This window comes from Oryx dammah, unplaced genomic scaffold, assembly GCF_014754425.2.
Source record: "Oryx dammah isolate SB20612 unplaced genomic scaffold, SCBI_Odam_1.1 HiC_scaffold_15, whole genome shotgun sequence".
Classification (NCBI taxonomy): domain Eukaryota; kingdom Metazoa; phylum Chordata; class Mammalia; order Artiodactyla; family Bovidae; genus Oryx; species Oryx dammah.
The window spans coordinates 48,947,977-48,966,579 of NW_024070199.1; the positions used below are offsets into that span (position 1 = coordinate 48,947,977).

Genomic DNA, 18,603 nt, shown 5'->3' on the forward strand with positions numbered 1-18,603 from the left:
AACAGCAGGAGGGGCGACAGTGGGCGGATGGCGCGCACGGGGAGCATAGCCGTGGATCCGCGGGCACACAGACGGCCGGTCCACAGCGGCAGCGGCAGCGGCAGCGGAGAGCCGCGTGCAAAAGAGCAGAGCTGCGTCGCCGCTTACCACCACGCGCAGCATGAATCTCAGGTCTGTATCCGAAATGTAAAATAATGACACTTTGGGAGGTAATATATGGGGTCAGCTCCCATAGGTTATGTTGTTAATTACTCAGGAGACAAGAAATAGGGAAACATTCTAAGTTTCCTCATATTAACGTGAAGAACGTTGTCCCCCTGTGCTCAGCAGTCCTAAACTATTCATAACCTTTTCTCAGTCCCTATCAGTTTCCTGCCTTAAAAGACCCTTCTTACGGCAACTGCACCCTGTAACAACCTCCCCCCGACACCCCTTAGAGCGTTCCCAGCCCCTGCCCTTCCTGGCTCACATTTGATAACTCAGATAACTCAGCTTGGTTGATCAGCCAGACTCCCTGACGATCTGTCGGGTAGCTGACAATCCACAGTCGTTACCTTTTTGGGCTACATACTGAAATCCTCACAGGTGAGATGATACGAGCTCTGAGATCTGCTCCAAAATTAAGTTGAAAAAATAGAGAAAGTCAGTAGGGGTGGGTAAGAGTGGCTGTAAATTGTTGAAGCTGAGTAATGGTACCTGGGAGTTTGTCTACTTTTGTATGTCTTTAATTCTCTGTAAGGAGTAAAGTGATTTTTCTTTTTCTGCTTTGTAAAACGGGACGTTCGTTAAAGCCACAGAAAGGTTACAGTCTATTACACGACTTAGCGACTGAACAAGTCTGGGCCCCAGGTTCATATCCTGAAGCACTCAGCCAAAGGGAGCCTAAGGCACTGGCTTCTGCAGGTCACAGACCTGAAAGGATTCTCTCCAGTGCCCTCCTGCAACGCTCCTAATGTGGAGCTAAGAGTAGACGCCGTTAAACTTGCATTTAAATCAGCAGTAGCAGTGTTAGCTGCTCAGCCGTGTCTAACTCTTCACGACCCCACGGACTGCAGCCTGCCAGGCTCCTCAGTCTATGGAATTCTCCAGGCAAGAACGCTGGAGTGAGTCACCATTTCCTTCTCCAGAGGATCTTCTTGACCCAGGGATCGAACCCGGATCTCCCACATTGGAGGCAGAGTCTGTACTGTTTGAGTCACCAGGGAAGCCCATTTAAATCTTAGTTAAAACCCCCCAAAACAGAATATTTTTGGTGATTTAGTATTCAGAGAATAAAACTGTGTCATAGTGAGACATATTCTTACGCCTTGAATATGTTCCCTCCTATGTTCTACTGTGAAAAAATAAAGCTGCTTTTTCTTCCTCACAGTCTTGGACCCTGGGAATTCCCTGGGGGACCAGTGCAAAGGCCTCTGTGTTCTCACTGCCGAGGGCCTGGGTTTGATCCCTGGTCAGGAACTAAGATCCAAGCCTGCCAAAAAAAAAAAATGGAGAATCCTGGACCCTGAAACTGACCATTATTAGGATCCCACACACAGAATGATGTCTGATCTGAGGCTTTGAATAGCTATTCACGTAACCTGACTGTTTTCTGTGTGCCCGTAACAAGGCCCCAGCTGGGCTTGACGTCCCGGGAAACCCTGGGGCTCTCCCTGGAATCTGTGAGTCCCACGTGGTGTTTGTCATGTAGCTTCTGTTGCAAAGTAGGGTCCAAACCAGGCCAGGCCTGAGCCGCGCCTTACATACTTCTCCAGTTCCCATCAGAGGCCAGTCCACATTATCATCTGCTGCATTTCAGCGTGAAATGCTGAGCCGGCTACATGTGGGTGTGGAGGACACCGGCCAGGAGCCGTCTGGAGAGAGTGCCAGCAGCAGGCACAGCGGGGGACAGCTGTTCAGATGTGACGGGGGCAGCTGGTTACAAACTTCCCTACCCTCGGGCCTGCCTGTCCCTCCTTGCCTCAGCCCCGCCCGGCTCTGCCACTCAGGCGTCGCCTCAGCCTGTCTGTCCTTCTGCACTAGTGACCGCTTGGGACCTGGAGCCGCTGTGATCAGAGCAGTGTAGGACAGCGGGCGTACCCTAAGCTGCTGCCCACTAAGCTGCTGTTTTTCAGCCGCTAAGTCATATAACAGAGTGGACCCTTTCTGTGGGCAGCAGGAGGCAGTTCTTTGGGGCAATGGGATTGTTCTGTATCCCGATTATGGTGGCACTCACTCGATCCAGACATGTCATAATTCATCTTTTACTGTATGTTAATTTTTTAGAAGTCAATATGCCTGCATGCTGAATTTTTTTTTTTTTAAGATAGGAAGATTCTTCCTATGAAGATCTGCCTGGTCACTTAAGTGTTTGAGCTGCTAAAAAATCTGAATGAGTACTCAGGGTTTTGAGTATTCTCATGAATGTGATTAATTGGTCAATGCTGCTGAAGTTTAGGGGTTGTAATCTGCCAAATTTGTGCAAGAAGAGGCCACAGCAGCTGTTTAAAAATACAAATACAGAAAACAATGAGATACCACGACCCATGCTCCAGTGGGAAACTGAAACTGGTGCAGCCACTTTGGAAGACCACTTGGTGGCTTTCTGCAAAGCCGAACATACTCTTACCTTGCAATCCGGCAATCACTGCCCTTGATGTTCACCCAAAGGAGATGACAACTTACATCCACACGAAAACCTGCGTGTAGATATTCACAGCAGCTTTACTCATAATTGCCAAAATCTGAAAGCAACCAAAGCAACTCAAGATGTCCTTTAGGAGGTGAGAGTATAAATAAACTGCGGTGCATCAGACCACGGGATATTATTCAGGACTAAAAGGAAATGAGCTGTCAGCCCAGGAAAAGACACGGAGGAAACTTAAATCTGTGTAAGTGAAAGAAGCCAATGAGAAAAGGCCACACACTGTATGACTCCAACCACACGGCACTCCTGAAAAGGTGAGAAGACTCCTGAGAGTCCCTTGGACTGCAAGGAGATCCAGCCAGTCTGTTCTGAAGGAGATCAGCCCTGGGATTTCTTTGGAAGGACAGATGCTAAAGCTGAAACTCCAGTACTTTGGCCACCTCATGTGAAGAGTTGACTCATTGGAAAAGACTTTGATGCTGGGAGGGATTGGGGGCAGGAGGAGAAGGGGACGACCGAGGATGAGATGGCTGGATGGCATCACTGACTTGACGGACGTTGAGTCTGACTGAACTCTGGGAGTTGATGATGGACAGGGAGGCCTGGCGTGCTGCGATTCATGGGGTTGCAGAGTCGGACACGGCTGAGCGACTGAACTGAACTGAACAGAAACAGTAAACAGGCGCTGGGGACAGAGGGGAGGACAGGCAGGTGGCATTAAGGGGATTTTTAGGGCAGGAAAGCTCTGTGAGGCAGCGTCCACACTAGTGGATTCGTGCTGTTATACATTTGCCAAAGCCCATAGAATATGTAACACCAAGATGACTAGTGACGGAAAATCCCGGATGTACTTGACAATAATGTACAATTCATCATTTGTAACAAATGTCCTAAATGAACGGCCCTTGTTGGTGAGCCTGTGTGTGTGTGTGTGTGTGTATGTGTGTGAATTCGTACTTTCAGCTCGATTTTTCTGTAAACCTGAAACTGTTCTAAAAAACAAAGTCTGCGGATGACTTTCAGACGCACATGGAGTCTAACACAAGAGCTGCGGGTTTATAACTCCACTGACTCCATTTGCAGTTTCTGTGTCAGGATATCAGAGGTGCTGGTTGTAGAAAGGCCGACCGAGGTAGGCTCAGATCTCCCGCCTGCAGAACCGCACACGAAGGCCCAGGGCCCCAGGCCCCGGGCTCGCTCGGCCTCAGCCCTCCACTCCCAAGCTGCCCGCAGCTGCCCGTGCCGTGCCGCGTCCGAAGACTGGGGAAAGGTCACTCGGTCCGCGGCTTCGGTGGCCTCGGCCTGAGTCCCCTCCAGGCCCTCTGGACCGCCTCATCGGGCCTCCGCTGACGCCTCTAAGCTTCGCACAGGCCGTCCCCCCGCAGGTTTCGCCCGCCGCCCCCACCGGGGTCCCCTGGTCCCCGGGCGCCCGACCCCCGCCGGCCTGCCGAGGGGCGCCACCGCGGCGCTAGGGGCGGGCGGGCTTCCGGGGCGACAGCTGGGGGGGCGGCCCTGACCTTCCCGCGCGATCGATGGGGCGCGGCTCTGGCGGCGCGGAGCCGGGGCGGCGCTGACCCCCCCCCCCCCCCCCCCCCCCCGCCCCCCCCCCGCGCCCCCATAAAAGGGGCCGGGGCCCGCGGCTGCTCAGCCCGGTCCGGCGCGCACCATGGCTACGCTGGCCCTGCTGCTGCTGCTGCCGCCGCTGCTGCTCGGAGGCTGCGCCGCGCGCCCCGCGCCCCCCAGGTGAGCCTGCGGCCCGAAGCCTGCGCCCACTCCCCCACCCCATCCTGCCCCCGCCCGGCCCTGACCACCCGCGGCCGCCCTCCCGTCCCCTCCACAGGGCCCCGCGACACTCGGACGGAACGTTCACGAGCGAGCTCAGCCGCCTAAGGGACAGCGCGCGGCTGCAGCGGCTGCTGCAGGGCCTGGTGGGGAAACGCAGGTGAGGGGCGGGGCCTGGGGGGGGAAAAGCAGGTGAGGGGCGGGGCCTGGAGGGAAAGGCGGGCGAGGGGCGGGGCCTGGAGGGAAAGGCGGGCGAGGGGCGGGGCCTGGAGGGAAAGGCGGGCGAGGGGCGGGGCCTGGAGGGAAAGGCGGGCGAGGGGCGGGGCCTGGTGGAGAGAGCCGGTGAGGGGCTGGCGGGGGACAAGCGACGCGGTGGGGGACCCCCCCGACTCCAGACTAATCCTGACTTGGGGTGGGGGGCAGCGAGCAGGACCCAGAGAACAGCACAGTCTGGACCAAGTCTGCGGAGGGCCCGCTATGCCTGCTGTGGTCGGACGCGCCCGCCCTGCAGGCTTGGTGAGCAGCGGCCCTGCCCCATCCCTCCTTCAGCGCCTCCCTCCCTGAGGCACCCTGGGTCTCGGGCACAGCGGGACACAAGCACGGTCCGGGAGCCTGGGAAGGGGAAACTCCCGACGCCGGTGACCAGAGAGGCCTGCTGTCCCCAGGTGGGCGTGGTCTCCCGCGCCAAGACCCCAACCCTTAACCCGGCTGTCTCTGCAGGGCGCCCCTGAGGCCCCCCGAGGGTCAAGCCTGGTCTTCCCAGCTGCCTCTTGCACTGAAGGCAGGGGTCATGGTGTCCAAGCCGGCCGTCCCGACTGCTGAGGGGACCCGATGAGGCCCTGAGGAAGACGGACACTCCGGAGGGGGGCCCTGGACAGAGGAGGGGGTGGGAGGAGGGGGAGGGGTTGCATCTGGCACCAATAAAGGAGGAATTCAGACCCTAGCCCCGCGAACTCTGTGCACTGCCATCTGGTACCCTCAAAGCACCTGTGGTGCGCGGCTGTCCAGGGAAGGAGGGCCCTGTCCTCCTGTGTCTAAGACGGTGGCCACGCCCAGCTGCCCTTTAAACCTGGGAAGCCAGCGGGGAGCTTCATCTGCCCACTTCCTTATCTGCTGCCCACCCCCTGGGCTCCCTGGGAGCTGGCTGCACCCCTGCCAGCCACACAGCAAACAGAGACTGTGGGGGGCTCACAGGTCCCCCAGCTCCTTTCCCAGGGAGGCAGAGGTGAGGGGGCAAGGCTGTTCTTCAGCTGCTCAGTCGTGTCTGACTCTGCTATCCCGTGGACTGCAGCACACCAGGCTTTCCTGTCCTTCACCATCTCCCGGAGCTTGCTCAAACTCATGTCCACTGAGACAGTGATGCCATCCAACCATCTCATCCTCTGTCATCCCCTTCTCCTGTCTTCAATCTTTCCCAGCATCAGAGTCTTTTCTAGTGAGTCAGTTCTTTGCATCAGGTGGCCAAAGGATTGGAGCTTCAGTTTCAGCATCAGTCCTTCAATGAATATTCAGGGTTGATTTCCTTTAGGAATGACTGGTTTGACCTCCTTGCAGTCCAAGGGACTCTCAAGAGTCTTCAACATCACAGTTCAAAGGCACCAATTCTTCGGCACTCAGCCTTTTTCATTTTCCAGCTCTCAGATCTGTACGTGAAAAACCATAGCTTTGACTATATGGACCTTTGTAGGTAAAGTGACCCCTCTGGTTTTCAATGTGCTGTCGAGGTTGGTGACAGCTTTTCTTCTGAGGAACAATCGTCTTTTAACTTCATGGCCACAGTCATGGTCCAGAGTGATTTTCAAGCCCAGGAAAATTAAGTCTCTCATTCTTTCCATTGTTTCGCCATCTATTTGCCATGAGTGACGGGACCAAATAAGCAGGGTGACAATATACAACCCTGCCGCACTCCTGTCCCAGTTTCGGGCCAGTCCACTGCTCCATGTCTGGTTCTGACTTGCTTTTTGACCCGCATACAGGTTTGGCAGGAGGCAGGTAAGGTGGTCTGGTATTCCCATCTCTTCAAGAAGTTTTCCACAGTCCATTGTGATCTGCAGTCGAAGGCTTTAGCGTAGTCAATAAAGCAGAAGTAGATGTTTTTCTGGAATTCTCTTGCTTTTTCTATGATCCAATGGATGTTGGCAATTTGATCTTTGGTTCTTCTGCCTTTTCTAAATCCAGCTTGGACATCTGGAAGTTCTCAGTTCACGTACTCTTGAAGCCTAGCAAGGGGCGAGGATGGGGCAGGGAGGCTCAGCCAAGCAGGAAGAGGTGACAGGCAGGCGACGTCGCCCAGGAGGCCACTCCCCAGTGGAAGGACCTGAGCATGACTCTCGGCCCTGTGTCCTGGCCTGCTGTCTGGCAGAGTTCCTTGACCACCCGGGGCCTGTGGGGCAGGGCCAGTGACGACAGCCCAGGAAGTGCCAGGGTTGCAGGAGGGCTTGGAGGACCAGGGGTGCAGGCAGGGCTGCTCCCGGAAGGTGTTTCAGGCCAGGAGGCGGGGAAGACTCCACCCCACGCCCCATCACAGCAGGCCCTTCTCCCCTTCCGGACTCCACCCATTGCTGTCTCCCACCTACTGAACTTAGGTGGGCAAGGAAATGGAGGCAGGATGCTTGGGGAACTGGGCTAAGGTTCCTCACCAGGATGCCCCTCTGTTGGCACCCAGGGTGCCCCCCCAGAGCTGCCAGCTGCTCCTGGAACACTCCATCTCTGTCACGGTGGGCTCACCCAGCCTTGCCTGGAGGAAGCCAGCATGTTTCTGGGACAGGCAGAGGAGTCCCTGAGACACAAATAACACAAATAACCTTTCCCTTCCAGACCTAGAGGGTTGAGTAGGCAGAGGAGGTGGGCCTGGACCTCACGGGGCTGACCCCTGGTATTGCACCTGTGATCATTCTGGCAGAGGAGCCCAGCAGAGGGGCATTCTACATGGGGGTGGGGCGGGAATACGGCGAGCACAGGAGCCAGTCCCCGCGGCCCCCCAGTCCGAGCCCCGGATCCGCTCCCCCTGCCCGGCTGTGAGCTCCTCTGTCTCGGGGTCTGTGGGGTAAGCCCCGTCAGCCCCTGTACGAGGCCTGGATCTGGTCTCCCCTCCTTGCGGTCAGAGGGGCCTGGCCGGCGGCCGACGAGGGCCCCCTTGGTGGAGGCCAGGCCTGCGGCCGGCGGTTGTCAAGGGCCATAAAGCGGGGCGGCGTCTGGCGGGGCGAAGGTCACCCGGGAGGGGAACGCGCCAGGCAGCACCCGGGCGGCCCAACGAGTCCTGGGCAGCAGACGGGCTCGGACCCTCCGCGGGCCGCCGCCGCCGCCGCCGCCCAGATGGGGGCCTGGGTCCTGCTGCTTTCGCTGCTCCTGCTCTTCGCGGCTGAGGCCCAGGCCCAGGGCGCAGGTGTGGAGGGGGCGCGGGCGGGGCGGGCGCGGGGCGGGCGGGGGGCGGGAGGCTGGCCAGCGGGCCGGGGGCTGGGCAGGGGGCCGGGCAGGGGGCTGGCCAGCGGGCGGGGGGCTGGGCGGGGCGCGGGGGGCTGGCAGCACCGACCCTTCCTCCCACGTCCAGTCTGCTCCGTGGAGAAGACCTCCCTCACAGTCAAGGAGAACACGAACCCCGGGGAGCCCCTCCTGGACGTCTACGTCCCCGAGGGCCAGCAGGTGACCCTTGGACCCTCGTCCACCCCTTTTGCATTTCGGATCCAGGGGAATCAGCTGTTTCTCAACGTGACCCCGGACTATGAGGTGCGGACAGCGGACCCAGGCTGGCTGTGCCCGTGGGGGCGGCAGGGACCCCCCGAGGGACCCACCTGGGCACTGATACTCCTCCCCAGCTCTCTGGGAATCTCTGGGTCTCAGTTTGCTCAGGGGGCCTCTTGGGCCCCCAGGCTTGGCTGAGGGCCTGTTCTCGTGGGTGGGCCCCTCAGGAGGTCAAGCTGCCGGGCCCTGACGCCCGGTGGACGCAGGGCGGGGGACGCGGACCCCGAGCCAGCACCTGCCGCGCTCCGTCTCCTCAGCTGGGAGATGGGGACGGTCAGCGGGGCCAGCCAGTTAGGTGAGTCCCACGCCCACCCCCTCACAGGCGAACAGCATGCTGGAGGCTCAGCTGGAGTGCAGGAGCGGTGACTCCGTGGTGAGCGCGCCCCCAGACCCCTCCCACCACCACCACCCCCCCAGCCCCCCCCCCGCCCGCCCGACGGCAGAGTGTCCTGGCCTGGACCTCTGTGCTCCGCCCTGCCCGGCCGCGGTCACTCCCTGCTGACCCCGCCCGGTGGCGTGTTCAGGCGTCACCTCTGTGCCAGCAAGGCCACACTGCCTCCAGCAGACTGTGCCTTGAACTGCCAACCCCAGCCCAGTGGGTCCCCCAAGCCGACCCAAGAGGCACCCCGCCCGCCAGCGCCGTCCTCCCCTCCCCCGTCCTTCCCCGGCGAATCTGCTGCCTCTGCCTCAGGCCAGGTCCTGCCCACCACCCCGGGCATCCACCTGGGGCCTGGTCAGCAGCATCTTCCAGCCGGTCCTTAACTCCCCCCGTGGCCCCGCCCAGCCCAGGGCGCGGCAGGAGAAAGTCTCCAGTAAAGGGAGACTCTCTCCAGCGGGGTCCCCGCCTGGCCTCCCGAATGAAGTGAATCAAGGCAGAGCGGTGCCCCGCCCCCAGCCCGCTCCCTGGATGGACACGTCCTCGGAGAGGCGCCCACCCTCGCGCCCCCTCCCGCGTGCCAGCCAGCTCTTCGGTGTTCCCTGAGTCCCACAGGTGCCCCCAGCCGACATCACAGGGCACCACGGAGATTTCAGGATGAGCCTCTAAAAGATACGGCTGCTTCTTAACCGGCTCGGCTCCCATAGTGATGCCGTCACACCGGGGAAGGCAGGGACCCCTCAGCCGTGCGACACCCGGCGTCCCCACTCCCCGGGGTCAGAGGCGGCTGTGACAGTTTCTTGCCTGAGTCGGGTCCCCAGCAAGGTCCACCTGGAGCAGCTGGCTGAGGTTTCTCTCACGTCCCTTTCAATCTGCGGGTTTCCTGATTCCCCCGAGTTTCATGTTTGAGGAACTTGGACTGTTTTGCCATTTTTCTCATCGTGGGGCTCTGCTGGTCGCACCCCGCAGGGCCTGTGCCATCTTTCTCCAGGTCACCCGCACCTCCCTGTGCTTTTCAGTTTTAATCTTTGTTTATTCACCTGCACTAGGCCTTAGTTGTGGCACACGGGGTCCTGAGCTGCCGCGTGTGGGATCTGTTAACAGTTCCCTCAAACACAAGAAAGTGAAAGTCAGACCTCTGTGACCCCGTGGACTATACAGTCTATGGGATTCTCCAGACCAGAGTACTGGAGTGGGGAGCCTTTCCCGTCTCCAGGGGATCTTCCCAACCCAGGGATCGAACCCAGGTCTCCCGCATTGCGGACAGATTCTTTACCAGCTGAGCCACAAGGGACTGGGGATCAAACCCGGGCCCCCTGCGTTGGAAGCTCAGAGTCTCAGCCACTGGACCACCGGGGAAGTCCTGCACTTCTGTGCTTTTAAAATCACTTTCTGTTCCCTGTCTGTAATGCCTGGAGCAGGAGCCCCAGGCGGAGAGCAGTCTGGGGTGCACCCCAGCATCCGGAATGAGCTCACCCGGCCTGGCCGGGGACTTTCCCCCTCCCCTAGGTGACTCAGCTGAGGGTGTTTGTGTCCGTGCTGGATGTCAACGACAACCCACCCAGGTTCCCCTATGAGACCAAGCTCTGGGAAGTGCCTGAGGTGAGCTAGAGGGGGCAGCGGCCGGTACCAGCTGGGGCGTCTGAAGAGCGGGCTCTAAGCCTGGGGTTCAGGGTCATGGCCAGACCAGCCCCTCCGCCCCCCAGGACACTCGGGTGAACACCATCGTCATCCCAGAGACAGAACTGGAGGCCCAGGACCAGGACAAAGACGATGTCCTTTTCTACACCCTCCAAGAGGTCACCCTGGTCAGTGCTCCCAGCTCCTTGCTCTGGGCACCACCCCCCGTGCGTCCTCCGGGCTGAGTCCCCTACCTCCCCAGGGTGCCAGCAGTTTCTTCTCCTTGGTGGGTGCGAACCGCCCAGCGCTGCAGCTGGACCAATCACTGGACTTGGAGAGGTGGCCAAACATGACCTTCCGGCTGCTGGCCCGGGTGAGCAGGCCCCTCCCACTCACGGCCCTGCGTGCGGCCTCGGCCCCCAGCGCCTGGGCCTGACTGCAGGGCGGGGCTGTTGCAGGACACACAGGGGGAGACCACGGAGCCCAGCCACACAGCCACAGCCACCTTGGTCCTGAAGGTGCAGCCCGTCGACCTGCGACCCCCCTGGTTCCTGCCTTGCAGCTACTCGGATGGTTTTGTCTGCATCCATGCCCAGTACCATGGAGCTGTGCCCACTGGCCATAGACTGGTACTGCGGACCCCAAGGAGCAGGGTGGCAAGGGCGTGGGGCCTGGCTGCCAAGGGGCCGGAGTGGTTGTAATTTTCAAGGAAAAGGGAACCTTCTTTTGTAAACCAATCTTGCCCCACGCCGTGGTGGCCAGGGCCTCTGAAATGCCAGTGAGGGAACTGGGTCCAGTTGTCCTCAGGGCACAGCCAGACAGCCCCCTGGGGCCCAGCAAGTGGGCAGTGAGCTTGGGGAGGATGCTGGGGAGGCTTGAGGGCCACAGAGGAGCTGGGGGGCAGCGGGGCCTGGCACGGCCACCAGGTGCGCCCTCCCACCCTTGAGTGCTGCCTCCTGAGACAGACACCATATTCAGATTGATCCAATGCCCTGGGCAAACTGACTCATTAGCAGCAGATCCAAGGAGCTGCAGCGGGGAGCCGTGCTGGATGACTGGGCTGTGTCCCTGGCTGCCCACTGGTAGCGACCCCAGCCTCCTGGAGGGGCGCAGGAATGCCAAGCAGCGGCCACAGCGCCAGCCCCATGGGGTCCTCACCCCTCATTCCCACAGCCAGGCCCCCTCATCCTGCACCCTGGGCCCGTCTATGCCGTGGATGGGGACCGGGGCCTCGACCAGCCCATCCAGTACAGCGTCGTCAGTGGTGAGTGGGCAGCAGCTCCCGACTTCCCTCTCCAGGGGGCACCCCGAGCCCATCCCTACGCGGGTCCCTCTCCAGGGGACACCCCGAGCCCATCCCTACGCGGGTCCCTCTCCAGGGGACACCCTGAGCCCGTCCCTACGTGGGCAGACCTCAGGCCTCCAGAGGGGACCCCGCCCAAACACTCCCTCCTCTCAGGAAACGAGGACAGCACGTTCTCCATCAGTGCCGACTCGGGCAACCTCACCATGACCAAGAGCATCCCCAGTGCCAAGACCTTCCTTCTGGTGGTCAAGGTTGGTGCCCACACAAGGCCCTGCTTGGGCCCATGGCTACAGAACACGCAGCTCAAAGACCAGCTGGTCACTGTTGTCTCCCAAACCCCCAGGGCGAGCAGGCTGATAACGCCCGATACTCCGTGACCCAGGTCACGGTGGAGGCCCGGAATGCCAACGGGAGCGTGCCGCACTTCACGAAGAGCCTGTATCGTGGCACCGCGAGGCGTGGCTCTGGGGTGGGCGTGGCCATCAAGGATGCAGCTGACCCTTCCCAGCCGCTGAGGATCCGGGCCCAGGACCCCGAGTTCCCAGTAGGCACCGCCTGGTCCTTTGGTCTGCCTGGCCTCCTGCTGGGGGGTGGGGGGCGTGAGGGTGGAGTGGTTTGCGGAGCAGCCTGGGCTCAGGACTAACTGGGGCCACGTCTAGGACCTCAACTCAGCCATCACGTATCGAATCACCAACAACTCTGACTTCCGAATGGACGGAGAAGCCGTCCTGACTGCCGCCTCGCTGGAGCGCGCCGGGGTCTTCTACGCCGAGGTGAGAGGTGGGCGGCGGTCTCCGAGGGCCAGGGCTCCAGCTGGAGCCCAGGAGGGACAAGCCCCCTTCCTGCCCAGGTCGAGGCTGAGAATACAGTGACTTCAGGCACTGCGACCACGGTCGTGGAGATTCAGGTCTCAGAACAGGAGCCCTCCCCCACAGGTGAGCCTCCCCAGGACCCCAGGTTGGCAGGGGGAGGGCCCCTTGCTGGGGGCAGTGGTGAGCCCAAGCCCTGTCCCTGGCCCCAGGCCCCCCCACGTCCCCAGAGACGGCAGGAACTACCAGACTCTCGAGCGGCACCACTTCAGAAGTCCCTCGGCCCCCTGAGCCGTCTCAGGGGTCCTCCACGACCAGCTCTGGAGGAGACACGGGCCTGCAGCCTTCCTCAGGCACCACTCTGAGCCTGCCGGCCTCCTCCACGCCTTCGGGGCCCCCCAGTGTGGGAACCAGCCCCTCCCCCTCAGCAGCCTCACCCAGCCAGGGCTCAGCAACCAGACCCTCAAGTGGCCCCACTTCGGAAGCTCCCCAACCCCCTGAGCCCTCTCAGGGGTCCTCCACGGCCAGCTCTGGGGGGGACACTGGCCCACACCCCTCCCCAGGCACCACTCTGAGGCCTCCGGCCTCCTCCACGCCTGCGCCTGCGGGGACCCCCAGTGTGGGAACCAGCCCCTCCCTCCCAGCAGCCTCACCCAGTGGGGGCTCAGCACAGACCTCGAAACCAGGAACCTCTCCGCCGACGTCCCCTGGGTCCAGCAGGAACCCCTGGACGCCAGGTAGCAACCCCATTACCCTTTAGTCACCCGCAGGCTCCCTGACTCATGACTGGGTCATCACAGTGGGGCACGGTTGACCCCAGGTCAGCCCAGCACGACCACGAAACCCCAAGGGAGGTCTGTTCCGGTCTGGGGGAGAGACAGGTCCTAAGGGTGCCAGGAGTTAAACTGGGGAAGGTGTGGGGGTTGGGGCAGAGCCCAGATTTGGGGTTCAGTGACCCCCCCTAGTTCCCAGGGTCATTCAGTCCACAGGCCCCGTGCTGCCCGCATTTCCTTGCTGGAATAGTGGCCCCCTCGGCCTCCCACTTGGAACTGGTGGGCACTGACGCCCCTCCCTGCCCTCTCCAGCGGCCTGGCCTGTTGGGGGATCAGTGTACCCACCCCTTGGTGCCAGGCCTGGCCTGCTCTCGGGGTGTCCTGAGCGTCCCGCAGTTCAGCCTAGGAGTGCTTGGGATGTGAGAGTAAGTGGGCAGCCGTCACACTGCCCACAGGGACATCTGAAACAGCCCGAATAGAAGGCAGACCAGACGGCGGCCAGGCTGGGGACCGGCGCTTCTCGGAGGCAGAGATGGCGGCACTGGGCGGGGTGCTGGGCGCCCTGCTCCTCCTGGCTCTGATCGCCCTCACGGTCCTGGTCTACAAGCACTACGGCCACCGACTCATGTGCGGCTTTGGCCGAGCACTGGTGAGGCTCGGCGTGGGGGCAGGAGCTGCCCGCTGGAGGGCCAGGAGAGGGGTTGCAGAGTCAGAGAGCAGCCAGAGACGGCGGGGCGGTGGAGAGGGAGCAGGAGGGAGAGCCGGGCAGCGTGAGGCAGCGGGCAGCATGGGGGACGGAGGGAGGCTGGTGGTCAGCGTGGGAGATGGGGTGCAGAGGCGAGAGTGGGGTGGGATGCCACGAAGACTAGGGAGCAGGGCGGAGGGGCAGAGCGCCCGGCCCCCCCAGTGTCGGGAGGCAGGGTGGCCGAGCCCAGCTGGCTGCTGGCTGACCGCCGGCTCCTGCCCGCCCCCAGAAGTCCCAGCCTCAAGGGTTTGACAACCAGGCTTTCCTCAATGACTCGGAAGACGCCAACTGGGCGCCGGCGCCTAGCCCTTCACCCAGCCACGCCCTGCCAGCTACCCAGGAGCCCGAGCCCCCGGAGCCCGCGCCACCCAGCCCCGAGACCCCGCGTGGGCTCCCAGAGGCCCCTGCCAAGGCCGCGGACGGGGGCAGCCCGGCGGCCGTGAGGTCCATCCTGACCAAGGAGCGGCGGCCTGAGGGCGGCTACAAGGCCGTGTGGTTCGGAGAGGACATCGGCGCCGAGGCCGACGTGGTGGTTCTCAACACGCCCGCCTCGGAAGTGGGCGGCGCTGGCGACTCTGGCAGCGAGGGCAGCGGCCACGAGGCTGCGGATGCCCAGGAAGCGCCTGGTACCGACTCCATCCACTTCTAATGCCGCCTCCCCCCACCCCCCAGCCGGGACCCCGAGAGTCGGCTTGGTGGCTGTCCCCACACTCCACGGCGCCGAATAAAATAACAGTTTCGGTTCTGCGGGGACGTCTGCTGGCCTCCAGGGGAGCTGTGGGAGCCGCGAGGGGTGGGCGGTCTGGGCACTGCTTTGAGCTCTCAGCGCCGGTTCCCGGAAACCACCTGCTGCGCGAGGGGCTTCCCAGGCTTGGTGCCAGCTGGTGGCCAGGAAGTTCCTCTCCTGGTCTGACCACGGCCGCCTCAACATGGAGATTCTTCTTCTGGGGGAGGCTGAGGAGCCACTTGGCCAGAAGCCCCCGTCAAGGACTCGTGTGGGAGGGCGTGGGCCCCGGGACCGTCCCGAGGGTCACACTGCTGCCCCTGTGGGCCGCAGTGAGGGCAGTAAACGCTCTGGGGCTCTCGCAGAGGCACCCGGTCCAGGTGGCTGGACCGATTGCTGGTGGGGGGTGTGGCCCAGAACGACGGTGGCCACGAGCCTAGTGCGGCACGTGGGGCTGGTGGGTGCACAGAACAGAGGCTATGGACGGACGGAACCGGAACCCAGAGTCACGAAGTTGGGGCCCGAACCCCCTCCACTGGCTTCCTCGGAGCGGCCCTCAGGCAAGACTTCCGCCCCACCCCCCCACCACTACCGTTCCTTCCGAGTCGCCGGTGTTTGCCCATCCCTTTCCAAGTATTTTAATCTCGACAGTATTTGAAGATTATTGCCTGAGGAACTGCCGCTGGTTAAGAATCCAAAGAGCGCGGCCGCAGCCCCTCCCACGCACCCATAGCCCGCTCTTCCGCTCCGTGATGCGCCAGGTTTTGTTTCTGGAACCCTCGGCTTATCCCACGGCCTCTCCCGGGACGCTGGTTGCTGGCCCCAGGCCCCGCTGCGCTGGGTGAGCGAGGGGAGCAGCTGGGCCGCATCGGGGCTGGGTCCAGGGTCGCCAGGACCCCCGTGCCGCCTCGCGCCGGAGCCCAAGAGCCGGTCCTGCGCACCTGCGCTCGGCCCCGCTCCAGGCGCACGTGACTCCCTCCCAGGCACCTGGGGCTCCGCCCCTGCCCGGCCCCGCCCCCCGCCCCATAAAAGCGGTTGCTCGCGAGCCCCAGGGGAGCAATCTCCCCACGGGTGACTCCGCGTCCTGAGGCTGGACGCGGCCCGAACTTGCGCCAGGTACTGGGGAGGCCCAACCCGGAAAGAACCCGAGTGAAGGCCTCGTCGGACTCCGGGGTCGATTCTCGGAGCAGTGACCACGGAGGTCGGCGGAAGGCACGGATCCGGGACGCGCTTCGCAGAGCAGTGACCAGGAGGGGGCGGGCTGCACGGATGACGGCGCGGGGCCCGGGCCTGGAACTCCGGGATCTGGACGGGGAGGTGGCGGTGACGCGCGGGGCGTGGCGGGTTAGGTTTCGTTTTTCCGCAACGCCGGGTTTCGTTTTCCTGCGGCAGTTCCCGTCGCGCCCCCGTAGGGCCCAGCCCGGACGCCGGCTCAAAACCTGTGACGCCTCGTGCGCGCCCCGGCCACATCGGTAGCCACATCCAGCGCCGTCTTGGCCAGGACTCACTTCCGCAACGCCGTGACGGGAAGCCCGCATCTGTGACCCCCCAACACCCGGGACCACCTGTGGAGACTCACAGACAACCCTCCTCTCCTGCGCCAACCCCCGACCGTCCCGAGACCCCAGCCCTCTGCGCGGAGGGCGTGCCACTGTCTCCAGGCCCAGCCTTTGAGGGGGGACCAATGGCCGAGGCTCCAGACCGGTGAGCCCGCCTCCCTGCCCGCTGCGGGCCCCACGCCCCCGGCGGCCCCCGTGCGCCCTGACACCTGGCTGCTCCGCCCGCAGGGGAACCCCGCGCGTGCTCTTCGGAGACTGGCTTCTGGGCGAGGTCAGCAGCGGCCGCTATGAGGGGCTACGGTGGCTGGACGCGGCCCGAACGCGCTTCCGCGTACCCTGGAAGCATTTCGCGCGGAAGGACCTGGGTGAAGCCGATTCGCGCATCTTTAAGGTGAGACCCCAGTTCTGCCCGGCCTGGGGAGGGCCGGCCCAGGTCCGCAAGTCCAGGCCACGTGCTCTACACTCTGTCTTTCTCAGGCATGGGCCGTGGCCCGAGGCAGGTGGCCGCCCCGCAGCGGTGGAGGTGCCCCGCCGATCCCCGAGAGTGCGCTGAGGGCCTCCTGGAAAACCAACTTCCGCTGCGCTCTGCACAGCACGCAGCGCTTCGTGATGTTGGAAGACAACTCGGGGGACCCTACCGACCCTCATAAGGTGTACAAGATCAGCTCCGAGCCGGGGTACCGAGGTGAGGAAGGCCGGGGTTTGGGGTGCTGCCGGCAGGGAGACTGTGCTGTGTCCTGGGAGTAGCTGCTAAGTCAGATTTTAGGTTTTAGAAACGCGTGGGAGAAGCTAGTGCCAGTTAGGGGGGTGGCAGCGCTGGAGTGAAGGGGGCCCGCTGAGGCTCGAAGGGGAAGCGCAGCCCAGCTTCCAGGGACAAGGGGGCGTTGACATCCAGGCGCCTCACTTCAGCGTTTCCCCAACCCTAATTCTCCCCCAGAAGGCCTAGGCTTTGACCAGGGGGAGGACGAGGCCCCAGAAGATGCCCCGCCTGCAAGGGTAAGGCCTCTCTGCATCCTGGGTTGAGGCTGCTCCCTCCCTGGGCCTGGGGGCAGCTCCTTTATGCTGGCGCTGTCCTCTTCCGCAGGGTGGGCTCCCGGGGCCATGCCTGGCAGCAGATACTGGTGAGAGCCTGGGGCACCGGCTGAACCCTGAACCCTGCCCCCCAAGCCTAGCTGGAGATGCCGGGGACATCTTGATCCAGGCGCTGCAGCAGAGCTGCTTGGAGGAGCATCTGCTGGATCTGGTCTCCCCAGAGGCTCTGGGTGAGGGCCTCTTGCAGGGGGTGGGGAGTGCTCTACCCTGCAGGGACAGGCAAGACGGCAGAGTGCGGCCCGGGGGAGGGGGGGCTGGTCACGGCTGGGCCAGTATAGCTGGGTCTCCGCAGGCCCAGAGCCCTCGGCTTGGGAGCTGTACTTCCACAGAGGAGGTGGTGCCTCCAGCCTCAGGCCACAGCCCCAGGAGCCAGGGAATGTGTGGGACAGGGAGGACCTGGGGGCCCAGGTTGTCAGCTCAGGCTTCTCTTCCTTTCCAGATGCAGGCCCACCCCCAGAGCCCTGGCAGCCCCCGGAGGCAGAGCCCCACATGGGAGCCTCTGCTGGTGCCTGCACACCGATGCCAGGGGGGCTGGCCCTGGCTGGCCCTGGCTGCTCACAGCTTGGTCTGCAGCCGGAGCCCAGCCTAGGGGCCCTGGACTTGACCATCCTGTATAAAGGCCGAACAGTGCTGCAGGAGGTGGTGGGGCGTCCAAGCTGTGTGCTCCTGTATGGCCCTCTGGGCGCAGCTGGAGAGGCTTCAGGGCCCCAGCAGGTAGCCTTCCCCAGCCCCGCCGAGCTGCCCGACCAGAAGCAGCTCCACTACACGGAGAAGCTGCTGCAGCACGTGGCCCCTGGCCTGCAGCTGGAGCTCCGGGGGCTGTGGCTGTGGGCCCGGCGCCTGGGCAAATGCAAAGTCTACTGGGAGGTGGGGGGGCCCCTGGGCTCGGCCAGCACCTCCAGCCCCGCTCGCCTGCTGCCCCGGGACCGTGACACGCCCATCTTTGACTTCGGCACCTTCTTCCAAGGTTAGTGACACCCCTGCCCTGGGGCTGTGGGCCCTCCGTGCCCCGCCCCCTCACCAGAGCCCTGCTCCGCAGAACTGGTGGAGTTCCGGGCCCGGCAGCGCCGCGGCTCCCCCAACTACACCGTCTACCTGGGCTTTGGGCAGGACCTGTCAGTGGGGAGGCCCAAGGAGAAGAGCCTGGTCCTGGTGAAGGTGAGGGGCCAGGTCCCCAGTGGGGGGAGGCTGCACACAGCCCCCACCCAGCCTGACAGCACCCTCCCCGCAGCTGGAGCCGTGGCTGTGCCGGGCGTACCTGGAGGCTGTGCAGCGCGAAGGTGTGTCCTCCCTGGACAGTGGCAGCCTGAGCCTCTGCCTCTCCAGCTCTAACAGCCTCTACGAGGACCTGGAGCACTTTCTGGAGCACTTCATGATGGAGGTGGAACAGGCTGCCTAAGCCAGACCCCCAACCCCTCCCGATCCAATAAAAAGATCTAAGGGGACTTGG

General features: G+C 62.8%; 3 protein-coding genes across 9 annotated transcripts; all 3 read left to right on the forward strand.

Moving 5' to 3' along the window:
• The first annotated feature begins 4,292 nt into the window (after window positions 1-4,292).
• Window positions 4,293-5,341, forward strand: SCT (secretin). The gene is made up of 4 exons (XM_040255481.1): window positions 4,293-4,369; window positions 4,467-4,568; window positions 4,832-4,924; window positions 5,129-5,341. The coding sequence occupies exons 1-4, from the start codon at window positions 4,293-4,295 to the stop codon at window positions 5,241-5,243; spliced, it is 387 nt and encodes a 128-aa protein (XP_040111415.1). The 3' UTR covers window positions 5,244-5,341.
• Window positions 5,342-7,689: 2,348 nt separating this feature from the next.
• On the forward strand, window positions 7,690-14,523 carry CDHR5 (cadherin related family member 5). Of its 5 annotated transcripts, none has more exons than XM_040255434.1 (15): window positions 7,690-7,793; window positions 7,959-8,134; window positions 8,472-8,522; window positions 10,035-10,127; window positions 10,232-10,333; window positions 10,408-10,518; window positions 10,604-10,774; window positions 11,319-11,409; window positions 11,605-11,702; window positions 11,795-11,995; window positions 12,111-12,224; window positions 12,302-12,386; window positions 12,473-12,997; window positions 13,489-13,682; window positions 14,008-14,523. In XM_040255434.1, exons 1-15 carry the CDS (start codon window positions 7,724-7,726, stop codon window positions 14,425-14,427), a joined length of 2,502 nt encoding a protein of 833 aa, XP_040111368.1. In that variant the 5' UTR covers window positions 7,690-7,723; the 3' UTR covers window positions 14,428-14,523. The 5 variants fall into 5 exon arrangements, with proteins under 5 accessions (XP_040111368.1, XP_040111369.1, XP_040111371.1 ...); XM_040255435.1 differs by having other exon boundaries at window positions 12,614-12,997; XM_040255437.1 differs by having other exon boundaries at window positions 12,824-12,997.
• Window positions 14,524-15,563: 1,040 nt separating this feature from the next.
• IRF7 (interferon regulatory factor 7) lies at window positions 15,564-18,603 on the forward strand. 3 transcript variants are annotated; one of them, XM_040255457.1, is made up of 9 exons: window positions 15,564-15,618; window positions 15,915-16,206; window positions 16,290-16,452; window positions 16,539-16,746; window positions 16,999-17,057; window positions 17,146-17,323; window positions 17,593-18,120; window positions 18,193-18,311; window positions 18,385-18,599. In XM_040255457.1, the coding sequence occupies exons 2-9, from the start codon at window positions 16,187-16,189 to the stop codon at window positions 18,550-18,552; spliced, it is 1,443 nt and encodes a 480-aa protein (XP_040111391.1). In that variant the 5' UTR covers window positions 15,564-15,618; window positions 15,915-16,186; the 3' UTR covers window positions 18,553-18,599. The 3 variants fall into 3 exon arrangements, with proteins under 3 accessions (XP_040111391.1, XP_040111392.1, XP_040111390.1); XM_040255458.1 differs by having other exon boundaries at window positions 15,590-15,618; window positions 16,004-16,206; window positions 18,385-18,598; XM_040255456.1 differs by having other exon boundaries at window positions 15,607-16,206; window positions 18,385-18,603.